General features: G+C 41.4%; 1 protein-coding gene across 3 annotated transcripts in view; it reads left to right on the top strand.

Moving 5' to 3' along the window:
* Positions 1–23,634, top strand: part of EGFLAM (EGF like, fibronectin type III and laminin G domains) — a 76,208-nt gene that overhangs the window by 14,129 nt on the left and 38,445 nt on the right. For 2 of the 3 annotated variants that reach the window (XM_052775683.1, XM_052775681.1), the window contains exons 2-7: positions 4,281–4,393; positions 6,193–6,276; positions 7,986–8,012; positions 12,400–12,517; positions 12,778–12,913; positions 19,260–19,426. In XM_052775683.1, coding sequence (XP_052631643.1) covers positions 4,281–4,393; positions 6,193–6,276; positions 7,986–8,012; positions 12,400–12,517; positions 12,778–12,913; positions 19,260–19,426 — 645 coding nt within the window. The remainder of the gene's footprint in view (positions 1–4,280; positions 4,394–6,192; positions 6,277–7,985; positions 8,013–12,399; positions 12,518–12,777; positions 12,914–19,259; positions 19,427–23,634) is intronic. The other variant, XM_052775682.1, reaches the window with a different exon arrangement.

Raw genomic sequence — 23,634 nt, 5'->3', positions numbered from 1 at the left:
CAATGGATAGTCATAATGTATGTAAGAGTGCTCCCCCTTGATTAATGGCTTCTTTGCATTGGACCAAAGTCATTGCTTCCATTTCTAGTTTCATCAAAGCGTTTTGGACAATATTGAACTTTCTTTGTCTGATGGGCCAGAAAGGAGAATGGTTGTGTTTGTACAAAATGCCTTTAATTTTATTTTTAAATAAATTGGTTCCTTGTTCTTTTTGATCAGAGCTAATCTCCATGCCTTCTTAGGTACTCACTGGATCCAACTGCAGAGGACATTTGCAGGTGGGATCATCACTGAGGCGGATCTTCAGAGTATCTACAAGTAGTAGATACGTTGCACCTCCCTTGTCTGCAGGTTTCCATCTAGCAGGCTGTGGGGGGGAGTAGGCTCCGTTGCAGTTTTTCACTGTGCATGGTGCTACCAGATTAACAGAGATTTCATGCTGAATTTTGAGAAGAGAGGTGTTTCTGACCTGAATTGTAGGAGGAATTACAAGTACCCGTAGAGTTTTACACTGAAAACTATTTCTATTTTTTATAGTCTAAACATGACCTTTGACACGTAACTGTTTAGACTACTTTTAATATCCATTTTTAGCGTGCCTAATGCATGATGTTCTGTAAAACCTTGCAGAATACCTCAAGTGCATATTTATCTCAAAATAATTTGTTAGTACAACAGCAGATGTATTGCAACAGTTGTGACCAGCTGACAAACTGCTTTGATACAGTGTTGCATCACGACTGTTTCCAAGCCATGACATCTGCTGCACCTCAGTGGCACAAACATTGCTTGTGTCGGGTCACGCAGTCACTTTGTCACGGTTGCGAAGGGAAAGTTCAGTCCAAAAATGGACATTTTTTACTTTCTGCCGGGTTGTGTGAAATTCGGACTCTGGCAACCAGAAGTGACTCTGAATCCCCAGGCACATGTCAATAAGCTGCGAAGGCAGGAGCGGTGGCTGCGGAGGAGTGCAGGAACCAGCCACGCTGCATGAGATGCTCCTCTCTGCCCTCTATCCTCTCCAAGAAACGACTCTGTGCATGGGACAGGGCTGGCCCAGGTTTTCCTTTTCCTTTCGGCTCTTGGTTTAACCAGGAGGCAGCACGGTCCCTGGCAGGGTGAGCACCGCATGCCTCCTCATCTCATGGCTTTGTCATGGGGAGAGCAGGATGCAGCGGTGCAGTAAGCACATCCTGCACACTCCCCAAACCATCGTTTGACCACTGAGCATCATCTGAGACTGCTGGCAAAGACAGTGCTAGGTGCTGATGGTGCTTACGCTTGGCTCCCAAGCACACCTCCAGCCACTGTCTTTGTTGTGTTAGGGGAATTCCCCGACTTCTAGGGAGAATTAAACAAGGAGGATGGAAATACAGACCTCTCCCACTCCTTGCTTTCATTTTCCCTGGCTTGAGTTTGTATTTACTCCACCAGTGACAATTTATAGGCCAGTGTAACTGAGGTCAGTATTTGGCTCTGTGTTTCTTTCATCATCTGCAAAACGGAGATAGTAGTGTTTAGTAGGGCTGGGTGGATAATTCATGGTGTGGCTCCTTATTAAACAGATGTTGCCTCTCTGTTTGCAGATAGTCTGTAAATGGATTGGATTTTTTTTCAAATTTATTTGTGTTCCAAATTATTTACCAAATACTTTCTGTAAATAATTTTATTGTCCTGTAGTGCATTCAGAGTATGAATTTGAAGCCTGCCTTATATACGTATTTGACATTGCTGGTTAAAATTTGTTATTTCAGCAACTATGCCTCCCAGCAAACTTGTCTCAGTGAGCCTCCCCAGAAAGTAATACAAGGATGGCAAGAAAATATTAAGAGTGAATGTTTAGGGGTATTCTTTTTCCTGTACTACTGATGCACCTCTAATAGTAATCTGCCTCGCTGGGTGTTCTGAAGATTGGAAAGGTGTTTTCCAAATGTGAAATGCTGCTTAAGTAGACAGTGATAGCCCAGCCCTGGCTGCTCTTCCCTGCCTCTCCTTTTGGTAGGAGGTGGTATGTGGTGGTGTATGGTCCAGCTACTGATGAATGCAAGGCAGCAGGCGAGCACGAGGGGTGGTACCCTGCTGTGCTCAGAGCTCCTGAATCAAGCAGAGATCCATGAGACTAAGTCTGTGCTAATAAAGAAAATGGGTGAGGGCCCAGAGAGCAAGTAGCATGGCATGGTTTGGCTCTCATCCATATGGCTGGACTCCTTTACTTCCCCAAAGATGTCCGTACTGACTTACGGACATGGTTTGTGAGCTGTGCTATCCTCCAAACCATTCCTGGGAGACTTTCCTAGGAGGCTGAACCTATGCCACAGAATGTACAGGCAGTATGGATGTGTGGATGTCCCTGTCTTTGGGTCCCAGGTAGTTTCCAGCATCTCAGGAACATATTTAAAAGCCTAGGGGTTGCTCAGTGGCATTGCTTGAAGCACTGGGTGGTTATTTGTTTACCTGAAGATCCACTTAGGATGTGCTTAGCTCCTCTGTGCCCCTTCCCTGGGAGACAGGAGAAGGCAGGCACTGGTGGTGTCCCTGGAAAGGGGCTGAGAGGGGATTGCATCTCCCTGTTTTACCTTCTGGGAAATGCAACAGGCTGGGAGGGAAACTGAGAATCTGCGTGGTGGCCTGTGTTTACAGAGTAGCAGCCTGTTAGGGCAGACTGTACTTGTGCATGCACCCATTAACTCAGGTTAGATCATTGCAGGTAATGAGGACAATCCATGCGGGTAGAGCCCTAAGCACGTTTTCCCTCCTTAATGTGTAAGTGCAGCCCTGTCCTTTTATGGCTAGATGAACTTCTCAGGGATGTTATAAAAGTGCATTAGTCTTCAGAAATTCTTTCAAATTGAACTGATAAGCAAGATCTCTGGGGTGTGTAGAAAATACAAACCTCTAGCATACAATGGGTAGTCCCCTCTTCTGAGGGTGTATTGTTTTTTTTATCCCCCGCTATGTCATTTCAACAATAAAAGGAAAAAAAAAGTCTTGGTGAAGAGCCATTGCACGCAGTCCTTGTGCAGCCTTGCCCAGGAGACAGTCTGCTGGGAATTTTTTAGGTAAGAATGGCTGAAGCTTCAGGCATAGGGACCAAATGGTGAGAGAAGTTAGGGTCTCTTAAACCTCATTTATATATTTACCCTTTTGTGATTACACCTAGCACTGTGCAGGATTTCTTTTAGTGTTGAAGAGAAATAAATAGGTAAAAGAGCCAGGAGAACAAAGAGTCATCAGTGTTAATCGAGGGGTGTGGACACCGACTGGCCACACTTGCTCACTTAAATTAAGAAACATAAAACAAAAAGTTTCCTAGTGGTGGGAAAATGCAGGGTCAGTTTGAAAAGGACCAGAATATCAGTTCCGCCCTTGTTTTAACTACTTGGATATTGATGCTGATTGACACTGTGCTGAGTTTGTAAGCTGTTGAGTTTTGTATCTAGCTTCAAATCAAATATGTTGGTGGAAGCGACAAGTGTAAATCTGATGTAGGCTTGCTTCACATCTAAAACTGACATTTACAGTAGCTTGTTTTCACTTGATATTTTGTCAGAGCTAGTGGAAAAAAGGGGGGGGGGAAAGGGGTTCTTAGCCTTTACTTAAAATTTTCATAGGTAAGGGCATGCAAAAAACTAAGGATAGTAAAACTGTCACCTTGAAAAAAATGAAGTTGTTGTTTAAGTGTCTGTATCAGTTCTCTACTAATTACAGCTGTTTGTTAGGCGGGTTTGGTTTCAAGAGCATGAATGATGGTGGTTTGGAGAAGTTGTGTTAAAAATCTTGCTTGGGTTACACAGCAGACATGCTCCTCCACCTACCCTTTCTCAGACAGTAAGTGCAGTTGCTGACGTGTTACTAGAGACGTGGAGCTCAGGGTTTTCTTCTTCTCCAGCCTTTCTTTTTTTTGCAGTAGTTGAATTAGCCATTGTACTGAAATGCCAACCTGTACCATGTGAAGAGGAGGAGACAAATAGGTGCTGTGAGACCAGTATAGCCTATATAAAAATGCCCTCATCCCACTGCAGCTGGTGAGAGATGGGGTTGATGCTGGCAGCACTGAAAGCATGATGGCAAGAGATCCTATTGCCATAACCTGCATCTGGAGAGGGGCAGGCAGGTGGAGTGGGAAAAGGTGCACCCAAGTCAAATCTGAGTAGTGGGCTATGTTTGACAGTTTGGAATGAGGGCAGCGCAGGTCTGTTCTTCAAAGTCATACCTGCCTAGTGGCTAAAGAAGAGGTTTTATGTCCTAAGGCTTCTTATACAATGTCATTTTGTTTTAAGCAGATAGGCTGGGGCCTCCTCTCGATATACTGCTGGACTCACTGAACTGCACAGCATTCAGCGTGCAATGGAGGATGCCAAAACAACATGCGAGCACCATCACAGGATATACAGTAAGTGATCCTCTATGCTGCTAGTAGAGGATTGCAATACCTTACATGGCCTCAGACTACGTGCAGCATGGTGAAGCAAGCAGGAGAGCCCGCTCTCGTAACAAATAGTACCATTGCCCAGAAAGCGGTCAGGGGACAGTGGGCTTAAACAGATTGAAATGTAACTTTAAGAAACAAACAGTTCATGTTTTAGAAGCAAGCTATGATGGGAATTTGGGTTGGATACCAAGGGCTTGCAGTGGATATAGCTTGCTTTTCTGTTGTAGTTTTCATGCAAGCGTCTCGGTGATCTCTGCAGCTGATAAAACAGTGAAGTAGAGCAGAGCAGGTCGGTATTACACTGTGCCAGTGAAGGGAGAAACATGGCCATTCAGATCCTTTGACTTGTACTTCCAGCCAGAGGATTGCTTTACCAGGAATAGCTTTTCCAAACTATGCCTCTAAACCTTCCCAGACTGGCAGCAGGTACAGGGGAAGGAGAGTTTCATGATGTCTATTCCCCTGATAGATACTGTACTGCATAGCATCCCTGGGAGGCCAGCCACAGTGTTAAATATCAAAAGGGACTTTGTTTTATTCCCCCCTACGTCAGTGGCGAATTTCTCTTAAAAAAGTGAAGTGATTTTCCTGTTTTACCCAGCAATTTTATAGGTGAGGCTCTGACCCCTTCCAAGCCTCTGACACATTACCTTCTACCTTTCTATTGGACAAAACAAAATGGCTAGCCTAAACTGGGTACTGTGTTTTAGTGTGCGAGCAGAAAACCAATGAGCGGTAATCTGCCATTCATTCATTTTTATTAGGTATTGCTTTAACAGATATTCCATGGCAATGAACCTCAGTCCCAAAATAGAAGTTAGTCAGTGGGGAATTAGCACCAAAGATGTGGGGTATCGACTAGAATTTGCTGTTTTCCTCTTCAACAAAAAGACAAATACCAGTTGTTTTTGTTAGCATTTTCTATGGAAGGATTCAAAATTTCCAGAAAAAATAATCCAAAATTCACTTTTATGTAAAAAGCTGGAAGCAGAAAATTCCTGACTACCTTTATTATTAATGTACACTAAAAGAGTAAGAAAATTCCCTGCTATAGGGAATGATATTTTTCAAACAGTTGCAATACTTTATAGTCACATATAATAAATAGTTTTCACTGTTCATGCAGTAGATCAAGCATCCAAGCCCCAGTTTATTTTTAAGCCTTGAGCTCATGTGTGGCATGAAAATAAAACCAATGGCAAACAGCATTGATAATGCTGTACCCAAACCATCTTCACTTCATGTTAGCTTTTGACCCTCTAGCATCTCAGGGTCCCTGTGCACAGGAAAGCAGATCCTCTCTGGCTCATCAGTCTCTGGTATACAGCAACAGACATGGAGAGACATTTATGATACAGCAATTTTTGTAATGACATAATCATGTAATGTCAATATCTTCCTTATATGAAGTAAAATGCCTAACTTGTGCAGACCAATCCCACAAATCTTTAGCTGTCCATGCTGACCATGGCCAAATTATTCACAATAAATGTTGTCGGTTCAAGTCTGCCCTAAAAGCTAGGCTGTGTTTCACATCAGTTCAGCATATACACGGTAAGATGGTGTCCTTTGGTCATACGGACAACTTCTAGCAAATATGAAGGGAACGTTAATGGCCATTAGCTTTTCATGCATTTGAAAAGGTAGGGGATCATATGCTCAAATGCTGTCCACAATGTGATAACAATGCACTTGTTTTTAAGTCATTCCAAAGCATTGAGTTATTGCTTTAACTGGCTTGACTATATGTTCTTCCCAAGGTCTTTTACTCAGAGATTGAAGATGACAAAGCAGTTAAACAACTCTCACATGATGTTCCTCTGAGTTTGGATATGCTTAGCACGGTGAGTATTTCTTTTCAGCAACAGTCAGTGCACTGGAGCAGAGCTTGCAAGTGGGAACTTGCAACTGTCTGTGTGTTGCTTGTTTGTGAATTATGCTGAGGATCCAAGGCCCAGATCTGCTTTGGGTATTGAGCAAAAGGAAATAACAATGTTTTTCTGTAATCCAGTTAGCGTGATACACTTTTGCTCCATGTTGTCTGACTAATTTATCATGTAAAACTATTGGGACTTTCTTGCGTCTTCCTAGTACTGACCTTTGGCACCCACTAAAACAGAACTTTTAATTTTGAATATGCATTTTCTGTGCACTTCCACATATGGAAGGGGAATTGCACGACCCTATGCACAGTTAGAGCTGCAATATCAGTGTATCTGTATTGCAGTGTCCGACAAAGGTAAATGTGTGAGTTAAAGGAGACACAGAGTTTTCGGTGTATTTTTGTCTCTGTGTGTGATTGTGGCCTCCTGAAATACAGAATTTAAAGTTCAATAATGCTGCTTTAGTTGCACTTGTGCAAGTCCATCTTCCAGAAGATTCCATCAACTTCTGGTTTTTTTGTTCTTGAAAGCACTACTTTTCCTTCTTGCTTCCCATTTTCCCCCTTTCCTTTAGTTCTGTTTTTTCTTTTAGCTCTCCTTTGCTTTCTTACTTTGCTTTATTTCACTCTACCCTTCTCTTTCCTCCTTCCCTTTTTCTGTCCAATTTCCCCTTCCTTTTCCATTTGCGAATGAACACCACCCATCTTCTTCTGCTCCACGGCTGAGCAATTAGCGTCAAGATGAAAGCAATTCCTCCGTGCTTCTGGATGGTTTTAATACTGTCTGCTTTAAGGGTGTTCTTAAAACATGCCGGTGCTTCATCAGTGCAGAGAAGCTGCTCTTTGAGTTCAGCAAGGCAGAAACAGAGATTTTCCAGCCTCTGCTTGGGCAGAGAGCGAAGGAGTGTTGCAGGTTGGGAGCACTTTCATACCACACTCTGCAAAGGCAGCCTGTCCATGAGGCAGCGATGTTACCAGCACAGGAATCAAAGGCTTACATGTGCACACAGAGGAGCATTGCAGGCTTTCCAATCTTTATTTGGTGATCCTTCTTCACAATTCAGTTTTTTCCTCCTTTTGCTTCTGCTCATCTTCATTCTCCTTTTTTCCCTCACACCTCTTCCTTCAGCCTCCCTACCTGATGTTCAATGATATGCATTCACTGATATTTCCTGATCCCTGCTGGGCAGCCCTCAGAAACCTTCCCCGTGAGAAGCATAAGTGAGGGGGATGCTCAGATTTCCTGCAGTTTTTCATCACTCTGGTTGTCAATTCTGACTCCTGCAGGTTTCTGGGATCAAGGTGAATGGAAGAATATTGTTTCCATGATATATTATTTCTTTATTTATGCATTATTTTCTCCCTTCTGATCTTTACCTCTGTATTCTTCACTTGCTTTTTTTTGTCCCCCAAAAACATTCTTGTTAGTAGTGCCAACAAAGATCAAACAGCTCATTGTTTTTTTATCTTAATCCTGACAGCAGTAATTTTTACTCACTGGGAGAACAGAGTCTGTATCCCAGTACTCACACAGATGAATAACAGCCACATAGACCACTATATGATGCAGCATTGGCCTTGTTTTAATTCCCTGACCCATTATTTATGTGGTTTTGCCATCACTTTTTACTATGTTACTTCATTAACAAGTCCTATTTCACTTTTTCCCAGGGTCGACTTGAAGGACAAGCAATTTTTGTAAGTATTGCTTCACATGACACTTGGTTGCAGCTGTGATTTAAAATGAAACTGAACATTCCTGACCTGGTCTTCCCCCAGATTCACACACAAAAGTTGCTCTCAAATGTTGATTCTACTTAGCACTTACACAGGATCTGTCATAGTCAAAATGTGGCAAATAGTAGCTAAAGCTCAAAATCCAGAGGTGAAGAAGGTGGACATGTGTAGGTACAGCAGCTCCCTTTTTAGCAATGGATAAACTTTTCTCTCAGTCATCAAAAGTATTTGTGGATGTCTTGTTTTGCTGGAGTAAATTTGTGTAAAAAATGAGCTTTATTCAGGCAGTGAGGACTTACAGGGGCCAGGGACAGTCGGGTAGTCAGACATGCAGTGACAGGGAAGAACAAAGTCTGGCAGTGGGAGAGGAGATGGAGGGGGAGAAACCTGAGCCAGTCCAGCAAGAGCCAAGGAGGAGGAGCACAGGAAGAGGCCAACCACGCAACGCCCAGGAGGAAGGAGTGGGAGACGAACAGCTAGTATAAAACAGGTTTGAAAGAAATACCAGCCCTGTTAATGTCCTTGCAGCTGGTGAATTATTCAGATTAATCATTTCCAGTCCTGCACTCAGTCCAGTCTGCTTCCTATGAGCAGTAAACAAATTGGTTTTATTGTGAAGGGGGGAGCAAGCAGGAGGTACTCAGGTTTGGGTAGGATAAGGGCAGCAATTTCGGTGTTTAACTGAAATCCCTAACATCAACAACCTCTTGCAAAATTTTTTTTTCTGAGCGCTCTTCTAGGAATGGAGAAATCCCACAAACTTGGTGGATCTCGCACAGCTTTCATGGTCTGAATTAAGGGAAGTTTGGTTGGACTGCAGGAAGCTGATGTCTGGATGAGACCTCAGGATGCACTTGAACCAAGACTATCTGGTTCGATCCCAGCTGAGCTGAGTCTGGATTACGGCATTTCAAAGTTGAGGTTCCATGCTGGGCCCTTTTTCAGTGCTTGATAAAAATAACACTTCTGAGGGGTACTTGTGTAGAAGTATGACTGACTGGGATTAATCAGCTCCCAGCTGTCATTAATCCTCTGGAAGTGGTGTTCTCACTGAAATGTTTTCTGTTATATTCATACCAAACTCAACAGAAATCTGCAATAGTTTTGTGGTTAAGTCTGTGTAGTTCATGTTTCCATCACTAAGATTCCTATCCTGGTGCCGGGTATGACCCCACTACTTTCTCAGAAGCTTCCCTGGACCATGCAAGACTGTTGTAGCAAGAGCTGAACTGCATCACCTGTTTCTGTGTGTGAGTGTGTGGATGTGCCTGTGTGTTAGCAAAGTGGATAACGTATTATAGCTGTATTATATCAACTTATAATAGAGAACATCTAAGTGAGAGCAGCCAGGAGAAGTGCAGATGCAGTACAATTTAATAAGGCAGATGTTCCACTGGGCATAATATTCAGGAAGTTGAGCCCAAATATTAAAAAAAAAAAAGAAAAAAGCAAGAAAAATTAGTAGACTTTAAAGGTGGGAGGTTTTAGGTCAGGTACAGAGCTATGGAGAGCAATAGTACTCCCTATCAAATTACCAAACACACCAGTACAAAATGGGGAGTGACCAGCTGAGATCAGTAGTGCAGGGAAGGAGTTGTCAGGGGATCAAGTGTCATTAAATGCAGCTCAGTTTCTGCAGCTGCGCTGTAATCCAGGGTTTGATGGTTTTTTGGATTAAAACAAATCAAAACAAAACAAAACAGAAAACAGGTTTTCTTTGGAAAAGAATTTGTAATCCTGGTTTCTGTCAGACGGTTTACTGCATGGCCTCACAAATGTTTTCAACACACTTGGAGGGAGGGCAAGCTGTGTGGCAGGGCAAGGAGGGATATAAAATTTCTACATACACCTGACTTCTCTACCACAGAAAAGGCATTGCATTGTTTCACCCCATTCAAGAATGAGAGATTGTAATGAAAATACCAAATGTCATTTTTCAGGGTTTTAGCAAGCGTGTTGTGTAAGACAAAAAAGTGAGGTTGGTGCCTAGTAACGCCTCATTGGCAATGTAATGTCTAGTTTGGGGTATCATGTGCAAAAATATAGAGACAATCTGAGGGGAGAGAAAGACTACAAAAATCATGGGGAGCTAACTTTTCCACATACTGCCTAAATTCCTTATCTGTGAGTCCACTGTGTCTCTTCTGGGATTGAAAAAACTTGGATTTAAGACACTTCTCCTAAATACAAGCAAAAAAAGAAAAATGTTCTCCCAGGCTCCTGGACAGTGGGGTACAAGGAAATGTGTTTCTCTTCCAGAATCTCATTTGAAAGTGTGAGGTGGGTATTCCCTGAAATTGCCATAGGTCAGGGTAACTTGATGATGTCCTGAATCTTTACCTATTCACTAATGTCTTGATCCTAGAAGATTAGAAGATACTTGATCTCAAAGATACCTAATGTATGTCCAACAGCTGTGTTCATAGAGAGGACTTTGCAGAAGAAAGAGGCAGAAAGCCATGTGTGTAAGAGAGCACCTTGCTGAGGTTTTGAGGGTACACACATTGAACTTAAATACCTAAGTTGATAATAGGACTTTGATCTTGATTAGCCTGGCAGTCAATAAGATGCGTTCTGTTTAGTTTATTGTAGACCTGAGTTTAGAGGTAATAATATGAGGCAAGTGCATCAGTATCCCACTATCTGCAGAGGTCAGGTTCCTGAACAGTGTGAAAGCAATGAGACGCATAGTGAAGGATTTTTTCTCATAAGAATGAATGTAATAAAGAAGGATGCTGGCAGGAACAAATTCACACAGTTTAAATACAGACGGACAGTATGTATGGCATGGAGGATGGAATGGCAGGAGCAGGGTCATCAGTATTGTCAACGGGAGGAGGTGCTGGATTTTCAGCAACCAGCTTTTCAGATCATGTTTTGAAAGATCTCAGTCACTTCAGCTGCGAGACTGAAAGACCCAGATAAATCTTTCGGTGTGAGTGTTCTTGCTGCCTCTCTCTGGGCAGTTACGTTTCCAGCATTGTTATCATCTCTCGCAGATGAATCCAAACCATTCAAGCAGATCAAGCGTGAATGATGGAAAAACAGGATAATGGTCAGGTGGTCCATGTTATTAGGAAATCAGTGATGGAACTCCAAAACCATGGCTAGAGAAATGACAGATGGCAGGGTGTTGCCGAGCAATGTTGTAGTAATAACATAAGTTCCCCTAAGAGTAGAGAGGCAGAGTTCGTCCAGGAGATGGTCATAAGGAAATTTAGCTGTTAATAAAATTTTGGGATTGTTTACTATTTTACTGCAACTGGAAATTGATTTAAAGTCTGTTCCAGTGTGAAGAGAAAGGAGATCTCTGCATTTTCACATGCACTGTGAAAAATGTTTTTAATATCAGAGAATGAAAAACAGAAGAAAAACCTCTGTAAAACAGTTTTTTACAAGTGCTTTTTTTCCCTCACCAAAAAAATCTGTGGTATAGAACCTGGTATTTCTGTTTACTTGCATATGCTTTCCAAATTTGTAAAACTGGGATTACATGTCTCTACAGATAGGCTGTAGGTAAAGAATACTGAATTTCTATACACATGTACACATGCTCCATTAAAGACCAGATTTAAATGCCTGAAGCTGATCCATGCTATGTGTGCCAGCCAGTGATAAAATGTAAATTTTGGTGACATTTGCTAATTTCTGGGAGATTTTAGCAGGCTCGTCTAAACAGTATTCAGCAGCACAAGCTCTTCATGTGGATGTTAGCATCGCCTCCCTTACAGTAGTTGTCTATGGGTTAATCTTTCTGTGTTTACGGCAGAAGGACAAATAAGCGAATTGCTCACTTCAGGTCAAGGCTGATAGCTGGGCTAGGAAAATTGTGAGAGGCAATGGGACTGGTCTCTGCTCCGTGAGAAAATAAAGATCATCAGTTCACACTACAGCAACTTGCTTCATTCTCAGGAACTTCTACGGTTTCTGGATTTAAAAGAAAAACAAAAACAAACGAAAAAAAATAAAAAAAGAAAATGCTCCAGACTGATACCAAATGCCAGCAATTGACTCAAGGAAGGGAATAGTATGTGACTTTGACTTCACCAGCAAAAAAGCCAGACTGCAAATGCAAACGATCTGCAACCTTGTGAGTTATGCTGAGAAATGGGTCCAGGTCATCCCTGTGGATTCCCCTGGGGCGAAGCTGTGGCTTGAGAGGAAACACATGGTGCTGTTTGTGTTTGTTGCTTGTGAGCTGAGCTGGGCTGGGCTGGGGACAATCCTCCTGGGAGGTTACATGGAAAATGCTGCGCAAGGTCCCCAAATCCCAGCTCACAGCACTGTCCCCAGTTACATGGAAAAGCTTTCACAATGTTCTTGTCTTGCCTTCTCTTGACTCCGGTAGGAAGTTGTTATCGGTGATCTAAAGCCAGGCACTCCACACCGCGTTAGCGTTGGAGCCTATGGCTGGGCAGGGAAAGGACGACCCAGCATGCCCAGAGACGTGACAACCTTATCCCAAGGTAATGCTGCATACATGGCTTTCTGTTGGAAAACTGGCAGGGCACATGTCTATAGCACAGCAGGTCACTTGTACCTAAATCTCTGTCAAGTGCAGTATTGTAATATTTTACTATTATTTTTCCACAAGTTTAAGAGGGGCAACAGGTGAGGGGAGAAGCCTATCAATTTGATTTGCAAGTCTGTGGGTGTTGGGTTATTGTGTGTATTATTAGCCCGTCTGCTTCTCTAATGCTATTCCTTTGCATTTCTTCTGGCTTAGATAAGTGCATGCCCCCTGCACCACCCTATCAGCCCCAGATTGTGGTAGTTTCTGATTCAGAAGTTGCATTATCTTGGAAGCCTGGAGTGAGTGAAGGAAGTTCTCCCATCCAGTACTACATGGTGGAGTTTATCAGGCAAGTTTGCCAGTGGAGTCTGAATTTCAGTGTTTGTGCACTACAGGTTTTTTTTTAACTAAACTGCACTATTAAACTGCATATAGATTCTTCTCATTGTTTCTTTACTTGCTGTGTATAGTACACTTAGTTTTCCTCTTGATGTGTGTTGAATTACCATGAAAATTTAAAGACAAATCTAATTTGTTATAAAATCACCAATAAATGTTAACTTCTGATTGAAGAAAATAAGGTCTAACTGAATCTGTTTCCTCTAAAAAAGGCTTGGGTGAATGAAGTTTTAAGTTTCTCCTGTCATCAAATGCTGTTGAACCATGCTGAGAAAAGAGAGTGTGGCAGAGCAGTGCCCCTGAGCAGGAGTACCCTGGGCTGCTATAGGAAATAATCTGAGGATTGCAAATTCAGTATGTTGGGCAGTTTTACCTCACAAAAGTCTTCTGGGTCTTGAGATTGCAGGACTCAGACTTGCTTTGTTATCCTAATGCTAATCCAGTTTACATGAAATGTTGGCCTTCCTGTTCAGATTTTTTTGGGGGGAGGTAGGGTGTTGGTGGAGTTCTTTTTCTTCTTTTATGTTGAACTCTCTAAAATTTGCAGTAATAGAACTGAACTGTGAAAAGTTGCCAGTCAAGTTGCTTTTATAAGATGCATATGAAGGGTCAGGAGGAGGTGGTTGTATCTGCATGCACAAACAAGTATTCATACCTGACTGTTCCTATGCTTGTGTAAGCTAGTATCTGCATACAAAGCTATTTATTTTCATTTGCTTGCCCCTATGTTTACCCTTACAGTGAATGCAAAATTCAACCTTTGGAAGTTTAATCCTTCAGGTGGACACCTGATGACAGGTTTTAGTTGAGGTTCCTGGATAAGAAGAGAGAAATGCTACTTTAACGACTCTGATCTGTAAAGGCCAAAAACATCGTTCTTCAGAAAAACACATTCACTTTTTAAAAAGAACTGCTGTTCTTAAAACAGACAGAAAGAACTATTGGTTTTCAGTGCTCAAAGCATGGTTACAGTCTAGAAGATATTGATAAAATGAAAAGAGTTCCCAGGCTGAAAGCCTACTTGTGAACTTACATTGCACTTTGTGTTTGAATCAAAATGCCCCATACTTAGTGGGAAGCCATCCAATGTTCATTGCACTGGGAGGCACGACATGAGGGCTGAAGATACATTGCGGCTAAATGTATCTTGTATGTGTATAAATGTAACTCTGCTGTAGCATTACCATGAAATTTCTACAATACCTATTTTTCAAATACAATCCTTATCTGAGCCTTTCTCTCTTCTCCCCACCTCTTCTCTTTCATTCTTGGTGCATGGGGAAGGATTTTATTGGGTTCTGAAAGACTGTACTTCTGTCTCCTCTGTGCTTTTGCTGGGAAGTGGAGCCTGAGTGTTTATGTACACCTCTTCATAGCATGAGGGGCATGGTAATGGAAGATGTGGGCGCCATCATCTCCATCTGACAAATTGAAAGTGCACCCTTGAATTTTTTTGTTCAGCCAGGGAGTGGAAAGCTGCCTTCACTGTTTAGGTCAAAAGATGCGAGTAATTGAAATTTCAGTGTTTTGTTCGTTTTAGAATTTGGGAAAGAATTTGCTAACAGCACAATGTTTTGATTACACTGTTTAGTTTGAGGTTTAAAGCTAAGCTGGAAGCGTATTTGTTAATTTTGGGATTATGCTCTCTTAGACTTGGAAGCTTGATTATACTTTTGGAGAAAGTTCAATGAGCCGTAAGCCCGAATGGCAGTTAGAGGTAAAGATTTAGCTTTAAGCTTCATTGGCTTTTGCTGCATATAGTTTTAATTACTATAAAATGTATTAACATGAGTTAAAGCTGTTAAATTAAACCAACATGAAACCAAAACAAAACAGTGCAAGTAAATTTAGAATTAAGTCCTCTTATGTCAAAGAAACATAATGTTATCCTGTGCTTTTGCAAAATTAATGACTTTCTTATGCAAATCTGTAATTTCTCTTGTGTGCAGCACAAATGTCTAAAAACTATGACATTGTTTAAATAATTTCTGTCCCTTAGAACTAACTTTATGACTTTAACCCTAGAAAAACTGTGCTAGGAGACTGAGATGAGGGAAAAACAGTCTTTTAATTTGCACAACTGTGATATTGCAGATTAAAACCTCATGAAAATTCTATACATTTATTGTTTGCACATACCAGAATCTAATCAGAACCAGAGCTAACCTGCAGTCTGCTTCTACTCGGGATCTAAATCTGAGCCTTTATTTAGGCACTTGCATGGATTTCCCTTGGGACCTTTTGGTTCACTATAGGCAGTGGAGGGCTGCAGGCAGTTTCAGATGTAGGACCAGCTGGGCTAACTCAGACTCTGCTCTGCTGTTGACTATAAGAGGATGCTAAGGAGTCTGAAGTCCCAACTTGGTTAAATGCTGAAAATCAGGAGGGCGAATGTAGGTCTCACTGCTCACTGCACAGTTTATAGGAAATGTGTAAAAGAACATGTTAAACTCAAAATAGCTAAAGAGTCTGTGGGAGCTTGCAGGCTCAGTGTGAATAGTCTGTTGGTTTATGCTGCAAAATATTTTATGACAAATGGCATTCTTATGAAAACCTCTAAAGGGAGACCCTGGGCTTAAACGTACTAGTTTGGGTGGTTTTTCCTAAAGACAATATAAAAAATTAATTCTCAATAATGTCTTGGATATTTTCACTTGAATACTGCAAATACTCAAATTTTTAATCTGTTGAAAGCCTACCCAATCTTCTAAACTTGGAGACTAACTTATCCAAATTTTTATAGTCAGCTAACATCTGCAGAACCACAAGTGTTTCAGCAATGTGTCCCCTAAAAGGATTAGGTCACTTTCTTTTCATCTCCTTGGTACATAGATGGAGTCAACAGCTTTCAATATTAATCTTGACATACAGGGGAAATTTTTCAATATCTCGGTAGTGACGTGAAACTTCTGCTGCAATGAACTAGGCAGGTTCTGCTGATGAAACTGGGGAGATTTATTAGTATACAGATGTTAGGGTGGAGCAGATTCAGGATAGTGTTATGGGCAGATTTCTTAATTAGTTTGAAGCCTTCCCCTCCAAAAAGGTTGTATCCCTGAATCTATTCTATGTTGGACTATTCCTGGCATTCCATTGAATCGGGCAGTCATATTTCCTTTTGTTTGAAAGAACCTGAAACAACAGATCTGACCAGGGGGACACCTCCTAATGCCCAGCAAAAGTACCTTAAATACTGTTTTCCTGATTAATGCATGAAACAGATACATCTGCCTCAACATTTACCTTACTGTTTGTGAGGGTTAAATCCTTGAAAAGGTAATTAATGAAGAAAGAGGAGTGGAAGATGTAGAAATTAGGAAGGAAGTGCTTAACAATGTTAGACAGCATCAGAGGAATATTTAACAAAAGAATGAGGTCAGAAAATTGTCTACTTTTCCTTTCCTCAGAGCTGACCTGACATATTGGTTGATATATTTTGTAGAAAGTGTCACAATAAAGCTAAATAATGATAATTACTAAAAATAATATCCTATAGTGCATTATTTTCTATAATGAGTATTTTCCATAGTGAATAAGAATGTATTGTACTTGTCACCATATTTATTATCTGTAGAAATATTTTTAAAAACATTGTAGAGATGAATTCACCACTTGAGTACAAACATGGCACAAAAGAACAACGAAAAACCTTATAAAAATTGGATTGCTAACAGGTGCTTCACTCTGTTAAATCATTTCCAGGTGATTTTAAGAGGAAGTTCAAGTGAGTGTAAAATTGCTGTTCTCTGCATCAGAAAGATTTCCTTTCTTAAGTTGAGTCAGTCCCCAGATTACAACATGAAGTAATAATCCAAATGTTTTGGGTATATCTGGGGCAGAATTCTGCCCTTGGTTTACGTCCATCCAGTCCCATTAACTTTACCCATACGTTTATTATCTTAAAAATACTCTGACTTTGTCACTGGCCAGATTCTTACTACATGGCATTTCTGTGTTGGAGATGCACAGCCGTAACTTCAAGAGCAGAAAATGCCCATGGAAGTTGTCTGATTTCCCTGTGCACAGATACAATGTCTGGAGCAGCCCTGCAAGGTCTCAGCCAGAGACAGAGACACCTGTGCTGGTCCAGGGAATGTAGCGCTGCAGAAAGATGGGAAAAATGGCATCAAAATGAGCCATTCCAGTGCAAAAGTTGACACAACCTGAAATTTGACACAAAAAAAGGACCATGGAGACAGTTTTCAACAAAATGTTCCCAGCTTAAAAAACACAGGAGCTGGCTGGCCCTGGACAAAGTCACCAGCTGAGTTTGATGTGTCCCTCTCCCCATCTGTTTGCCATTTTTTCATCTTGCACCCATTTGTTCACACAGGGAATGTTCTGGAGAAGTAGCAAAGGTCAAGTGATAAGTATCCCCCTTTCCCGCTCCTTCAGCTGCAGATGCTTACACGTTTTCAGGCATTTCCTTTATTATTCACTTCTGCAGAAGGAAGTCTTGTGAGAGACAGTCAGCGAAGTCGAAGGCTTGCCTACGGTTTCTGTTATCTCCTAAATCTTTGTAGGGTGCAATACCTCCTTTGGGTCCCTTTGTCAGAGACGTGTGTTTCCATCCTGGTGCAGACATCAGCAGAGCCTGTTGCAAAAAGACTGTGAGGCAGCTCTTGAGCTAGCAGGAATTCCTTGGACTGGAATTAGAGCCAAAAAAAGATGTGTACAGGAAAATTGAAAACACTACTAAGTGAGCATGTGGAAGGAAGCAATGTTAACAGCTTTCATTTGGAAAACACTATACATTTTCATTTTGGCCCAGGCATCAAAAGCTCAGAGAAGGGAAACAATGAAAGAGTAGCCAAAATAAATGCCCTCCTGTCTACCAGGAAATGGTGGTGGAGGGTGACTTAGGATGGCCTGTTTAGCTGTCATTACATCTTGTGCATTTGTCTGATTTTATTTTTATTTTTAGTGAGACAATGACATATTCGCATCCTCTGTGCCATTGTGCACAGGAGCTGGGCAGCTGGGTGCTGCTGCTTTGTCACTGCATTTGCCCTGCTGGCACAAAGCAATGAAACCTCAGTGATCAATAAATCTTGTATTGACTGGTAAAAGAAAACATACATTAACTTTGGCATTTCCTTCTGGCTGCAAATAAACAAATACAAAATGCCTGCCTTGTGCTATAATTTTCATTGGAAGACTGTTGGAGACATTTGCAGCTAGTCCTGTGTAAACATTGGTAGATTCAGGGAGCACTTGGAGGTTATTTCCTGTAATAAATATCACAAGGACATCTTAGAAAAGGGACACTGGAATAATTTTCTATGAAAGTCACTTCTGTTCCTATTTTACTTTCATAGGCTTCAATTTAAATATTTTGGGTGGCCTAGACTTAACATTTACATTTTTATTTTGTTTGTTTACCTTCTCATTCCCTTCTCTCTTTGATAAGAAGAGGCTACTTTTAAGACAGTAGAAATGGTGTGAAAGCATCAGAATACTCTCTCAAGGTATTTGAAGTAGCCCTCCCCTTTCCGATGTCTCTCTGCATGTGAACATAAACATTTGAGACCAAACTGCCATGTGAATGATTGTACTGATTTCAGGTGGATTATAATGGCACTTAGAGCAAGCATTTATTGGCTGCTGGCTTCCAGTAGGAATCAGGAGTTAACCAAGCATTGTCCAAAGGTAGCCATGGGAATTTTATTGCAAAATCCACATACATAGGCCAGGTTCTCTGCATTATTGTTCTGGTTTTGTTTGGGTTGTTTTGTTTTGTTTTGTTTTTCTGAAGAGAAGACTTTGGATCCAGATTTTCCAATGTGAGTGGATTAATCTAATTGCCTGGGAGATAAGATGTTAGATTCTCATCCTGCTAATACTTGTTTATGTTTGAAGGCACTTGGTGGCATTAGAGTACAAACTCTTAGAAATAAATGAGGATCTTTCCCTCTGTTGTGAAGTATTGCTTTATACAGCCAAATAGGGGATTGGGAACTGCAGGTAATATACCTCCACTTGAAAACTGTGAACACAAAATCCTTGAAAACAGATGAATAGAGCATGATGTGTCAAACTGTCCTCTAAATAACCTCCTTGGCTTTATAAGCAAAATCTGAATATTGGTTTTGTATGACTGTATAGTTTTGATATCACAGGCTTCACAGCTTTGTAATGGTTGCACAGTCTGGCCCCTTAAGACTGAAGGATTTCAGTGATGATTTAGCAGGCTTATATCTCATTTATTTCGTGTATTTCCCAGGAAAGTTTAAAGGCAATTAATTTATACAGCCAGTTTTAATTATTTATGATCTTGGCTTTGTTTGATCCTGAAGGCCAGACCTTGACAGCAATTGGACCGTAATAAGAGAGCAGATCCAGATGGAGTCCATGGTTCTCAAAGGACTTCTCCCAAACACCAAGTATCAGTTTGCTGTCCGAGCAGCAAACTCCTATGGATCCAGCCCTGCCAGTGCACCGAGTGACATCATCCGAACGTTCAGTGAGTAGAACCACCTTTTTGTAATTAAAGCTATATAAAAATAAAGTATATCTGGAAATAAAGTGTATCTGGGGTAGCCTGTGGAGGGCTGCTGGTGGAAAGAGTTGCTCCCCAAGCACAGGCACCCCCAGTCTGACACCTCTTGGTCCTGTCTGTGGAGCTTGCAGCATCCTGTGAAAAGTCAAGCCACAAGGAAAGATTTGAAAAGAACCAGGCAGAAGCACTCTCATGCCATTTCTCTACTCTGGAGGTCATTGCCAGATATTTTTGGATCGTTACTCACTGACTTTGGTGCTGGCTTCATGCAGAATTGATAAGTGAATATCATGGGGAGAAATGAGAGAGACAAGTCTATTGTTCATCTTTTTTTCTGTTCTTTGAAACTGAGCCTTATATATTACATTTCTAATTTAAACAACTCAGAAAGACCAAAGCAAATCTATACTGTTTTCTGAAGAGTAACTGTTAACTGTTAAGCATAATCATGAAAATAACGATATAAAGAAGTAAGCATCCCTTTTTGATCAGAAGCTGTATAGCAAAAATATTAGGTGAAAATGCATTCAAACATACTTGAATAATCACAACTTGATAACTATTATATTCACATTTGGGTAGCAATGTAGGCCATGCACATTGCAATAAGTTGTAGGTCCTGCACACATCTGCTGATAGCCTTAGTCAGGATATAATCCTCTGCCAGTGCTAGTGTCTCTGTGGGCTGACTTTGAGGTGCTGTTGCTCCTCATCATCCCCAAAGTCATAGCTGTATGTGAGATTCCCAACCAAGCCAACACAGAGCACGTTGGGAATTGTACAAATCACATCTCTCACACAGCAAAAAACCCAATGTCAAAACCAGAGTTGATGCAGGAAGCAGAGCCAAGGCTGGCAGGGTATGGGGACTAATTGAGGTCTATCCTTAATATGCCAAACTTTTTAGTGTGTTTAAAAGGTCTCAGTACTTTTAAGTTCCAGTTTTGAAGGCATTTGTAGGGGACAGAATACCACACCAAGAAAATGCCTGGATATAATTTTAGCAGATTAATGAACTATAAAAAAGAGCAACAAAACTGACTTTTTTTTCTTTTCTCACCGGCATGCTCAATTGCAAATCATCTTTAATTAACTGGCAGAAAATGAGCAGCTGATATTCAGGTAGGACTGTGAGATCTGTAAGAATTTGCATGCTGCAGAAATGTGGACCACATCCTTAGTGATCCACCAATTTAACCCATTAAGGATTTATTTCTAAATTGCCTCCCTATCTTGGAATCCCTTGTTGTCATTGACTCTTACATGATTGTTTCCATTCTTTTTTTCTTCTCTATCACAAATTGAGTCCCTTGAACATTTTGCATGAAGTTTGTTATGGCTGCTGATCTCATAAGTTTAACTTCTGAAGCAAATGTTTGTGAAAACCGTGAAGGTACAGCATACTCTGGGGTTCCTTGGCCCCTGGATCCTCAAGGGTCAGCTCCTGCTGCCTCAGGCATGCTTGTGTGCTCCTTGGTATCCTGTTTATCTTTGGATGTGAGTGGCTGCATTCTTTGGTCAGAAAAGAGAAAGTGTTTAGCTCTGTTAATAAGGGTGTGGTAGTCTTCATGCTGCACTTATTACTGCGGTAGTCTAGGAAAGGCACTTTGGAAACAGCCTGTTCTGCAGAAACCTGTTGAGGTGGCTCTAAAACATGGATTTTTGACAGTAGAGCTTGGAATTAAATTCAAGCCCAGTGTATATAAACACTGATTTCTTGAGAGGTTCATAGGGGGCATGAGCTTGGTTGTCTGTGCCTGGATCAGATCTGAAAAGTGATGTATTATGTATATTGTGCTGCTCTCTGAGTAGGCTCAAAACCTCTGTGCTGATCTGTGGTAGGCACATGGGTGCCATTGTGGCTGAGAGGTTGGTCTCGTTGCACTGAGGGTCTGGCAGTGCTTGGGGGAGACCCTCATGAGCAGACAGAGCTCCCGCAGCCTGGGGCCACATCATGTCCGCGATGTGTTGCATTCCTGCACCAGGTCACTTGTACTTATGGCTACTTTGGCAAACCCTGGGCCCCTTGGCGAATGCAAGTGTGGTTTCTTTGCCCCTCTGCTCTTAGTTTCCAGGGTGGATTTTCCAAATAGGCTTAAAAACTACATATAGCCACTATGCATCAAAGCCTGTGTTATCTTGTGGATACCTGTCTTCATAACAACCAGCTTTTTGCAGAGCTAGGAATGGTGTTCAAAGGCAACAGAGGATGCATGCCTTTAGAAATAAGTTCTGCAGCTTTCTGGAAGCAGGAGTGTAACTAATATAGCAGCTCTCACTTGGCTTTAGTTGTGATGTCTGTGTAAGAAACTGTTTTGATGTTATCCAGATACACAAGTACATTGTGCATTAGTAGAAAAGCTAAACTTTTGCTGTGAAAAAAATGTTCTTGATTAAAACTACGTATAGTCTGAACATTATTTTTCCCAAAACTAAAAAACCCTGAAGAGTGATTTAAACCATTGACAAAAAAATGCATGCTAAGCTCAAGGGCAACCAAGTAAAACTCACTCCTATTTCACATTATGTATCTGCAGCTACCTTCCCCATCTAGTAGCCAGAAAGCCAATAGACACCATCTCTGGCCCTGTTAATCATTCACTTCAGTTGCTCAGGTATAGACATTCGGTGGATTTGAGGTCATCTAGGTCCTGTGGTTTTGAGCTGTTACTGCAGGAAGGCATGTGCCACCCAGGTGGCTCCCAGACACCTGACAGTCCTCTGGGGATGTCTCAGGTACTATAATGCATCTCAGATGGCACCAGACGCCTGACTTTCTCAAAGTGCCAGCAGATACCTCTTAGTCACCTATTGTTGCTGGGAAGGGTGTCAGACAGTTAGCATGTCTGAAATGGAAGCGTCTTTGCTCTTCAGTGTGCACATCATAAGAATTGCTATCTTCATTATTACCACGGTTCCTCCTCCCATGTAAACAGTGAAACATGGCACAGATAGTTGATGCTATATTCTGACTGCCTGTGTATTCCTCAGAAATACCTGAAATATCTTAGGAAGCTGGCAGAACTTCATACAATATCTGGGTCGTTTGCATTAAACTTACTCCACATAGTACTGGCACTAAGGCCCTTAGTGTGTTTAGATTTTAAAAATTTGTAGCTTTATGCTTGTATATCCTGGGGGTTTTTATGCTTGTTTTGAAATAACTAGTGCTTTTCTGATGCTTATTTTAACCGAAGAACAAATTCCCAGTGTTACCTCAAACTCAGTGGACCCTCAGGGTCCATGTTGCATTGCGTAGAGTCTCTCACAGCTCTTCTAGGCAGGCTGAGACAAAGATGAGTCCTGCACATGCTGAGTCCGCGCTACTTAGAGATGTTTTCTGCTGGGGTTTATCTCATTCTCATATGTAATGCTCTTATTTTGGTTTTAAAAGGTGGCTGGCTTTGCAGTACTCTTGACTGCATTGTTTCAGATCAGCATAGGAAACAGTTGTCTTTGTTCGCTAAGATGTTTCTCTGAAGGTTTGCTGACAGTATCACCTAATGTGACAGACCTCCCAAGGTCCTTGCAAGTAGAACATGTGGTCTTGATTATAAGCAGTTACCCCCTTACCTAGTAAAAAATGCATGCTTGGTTTATGTTACATTGCTCCATTTTCAGGGAGGAAAGAGAGGGCAAGTTTCCCCAGGGGGTTCTCATTTATTTGTGATTTGGTTTCATTTTTTTTTCTAGAGGGAAATGATGTAATAAATCATTTTTTGTAGCCTTTGTTAATTACAGATGCAGGTTGTGGGTATTTCACTTATATGGTTGTTGGGTTTTTGCTATATCAAATCTTTCAATGTGTCATGGACAATTTAGTTGAAAACAAAAGATTGCATATATCCAGTTTAGTAACAACAAAATGAACTGTCCCAAAGAATCAAACAATGTGTCATCACCTGCATCGCCTAAATACCCTTCGTCTCCTGGGGAAACAGATGGGGTTTGCACTGTGCCTAGAAGGTCACCAGCCTTGGGCTTTGCCAGACGAACAGAGGAAGTGTCTTCTGTTAAAAATACCCTCCTGCTTGTCTCCACAGCAAATGTGACAGAAGTGGCTGCTTAATCTGGGTACATCCTTTCCTCTGGTCCTGGCTATCACCGCCAGGCTCATACTGAGCAAGGCATTGGCACAGGTGCTTAAATATTGTGCATGGTGCTTGAATGTG

The sequence above is a fragment of the Harpia harpyja genome, chromosome Z (assembly GCF_026419915.1).
Source record: "Harpia harpyja isolate bHarHar1 chromosome Z, bHarHar1 primary haplotype, whole genome shotgun sequence".
Classification (NCBI taxonomy): domain Eukaryota; kingdom Metazoa; phylum Chordata; class Aves; order Accipitriformes; family Accipitridae; genus Harpia; species Harpia harpyja.
Note: the sequence above shows the minus strand (reverse complement) of the source record. Positions and strands in the feature narration are given on the sequence as shown.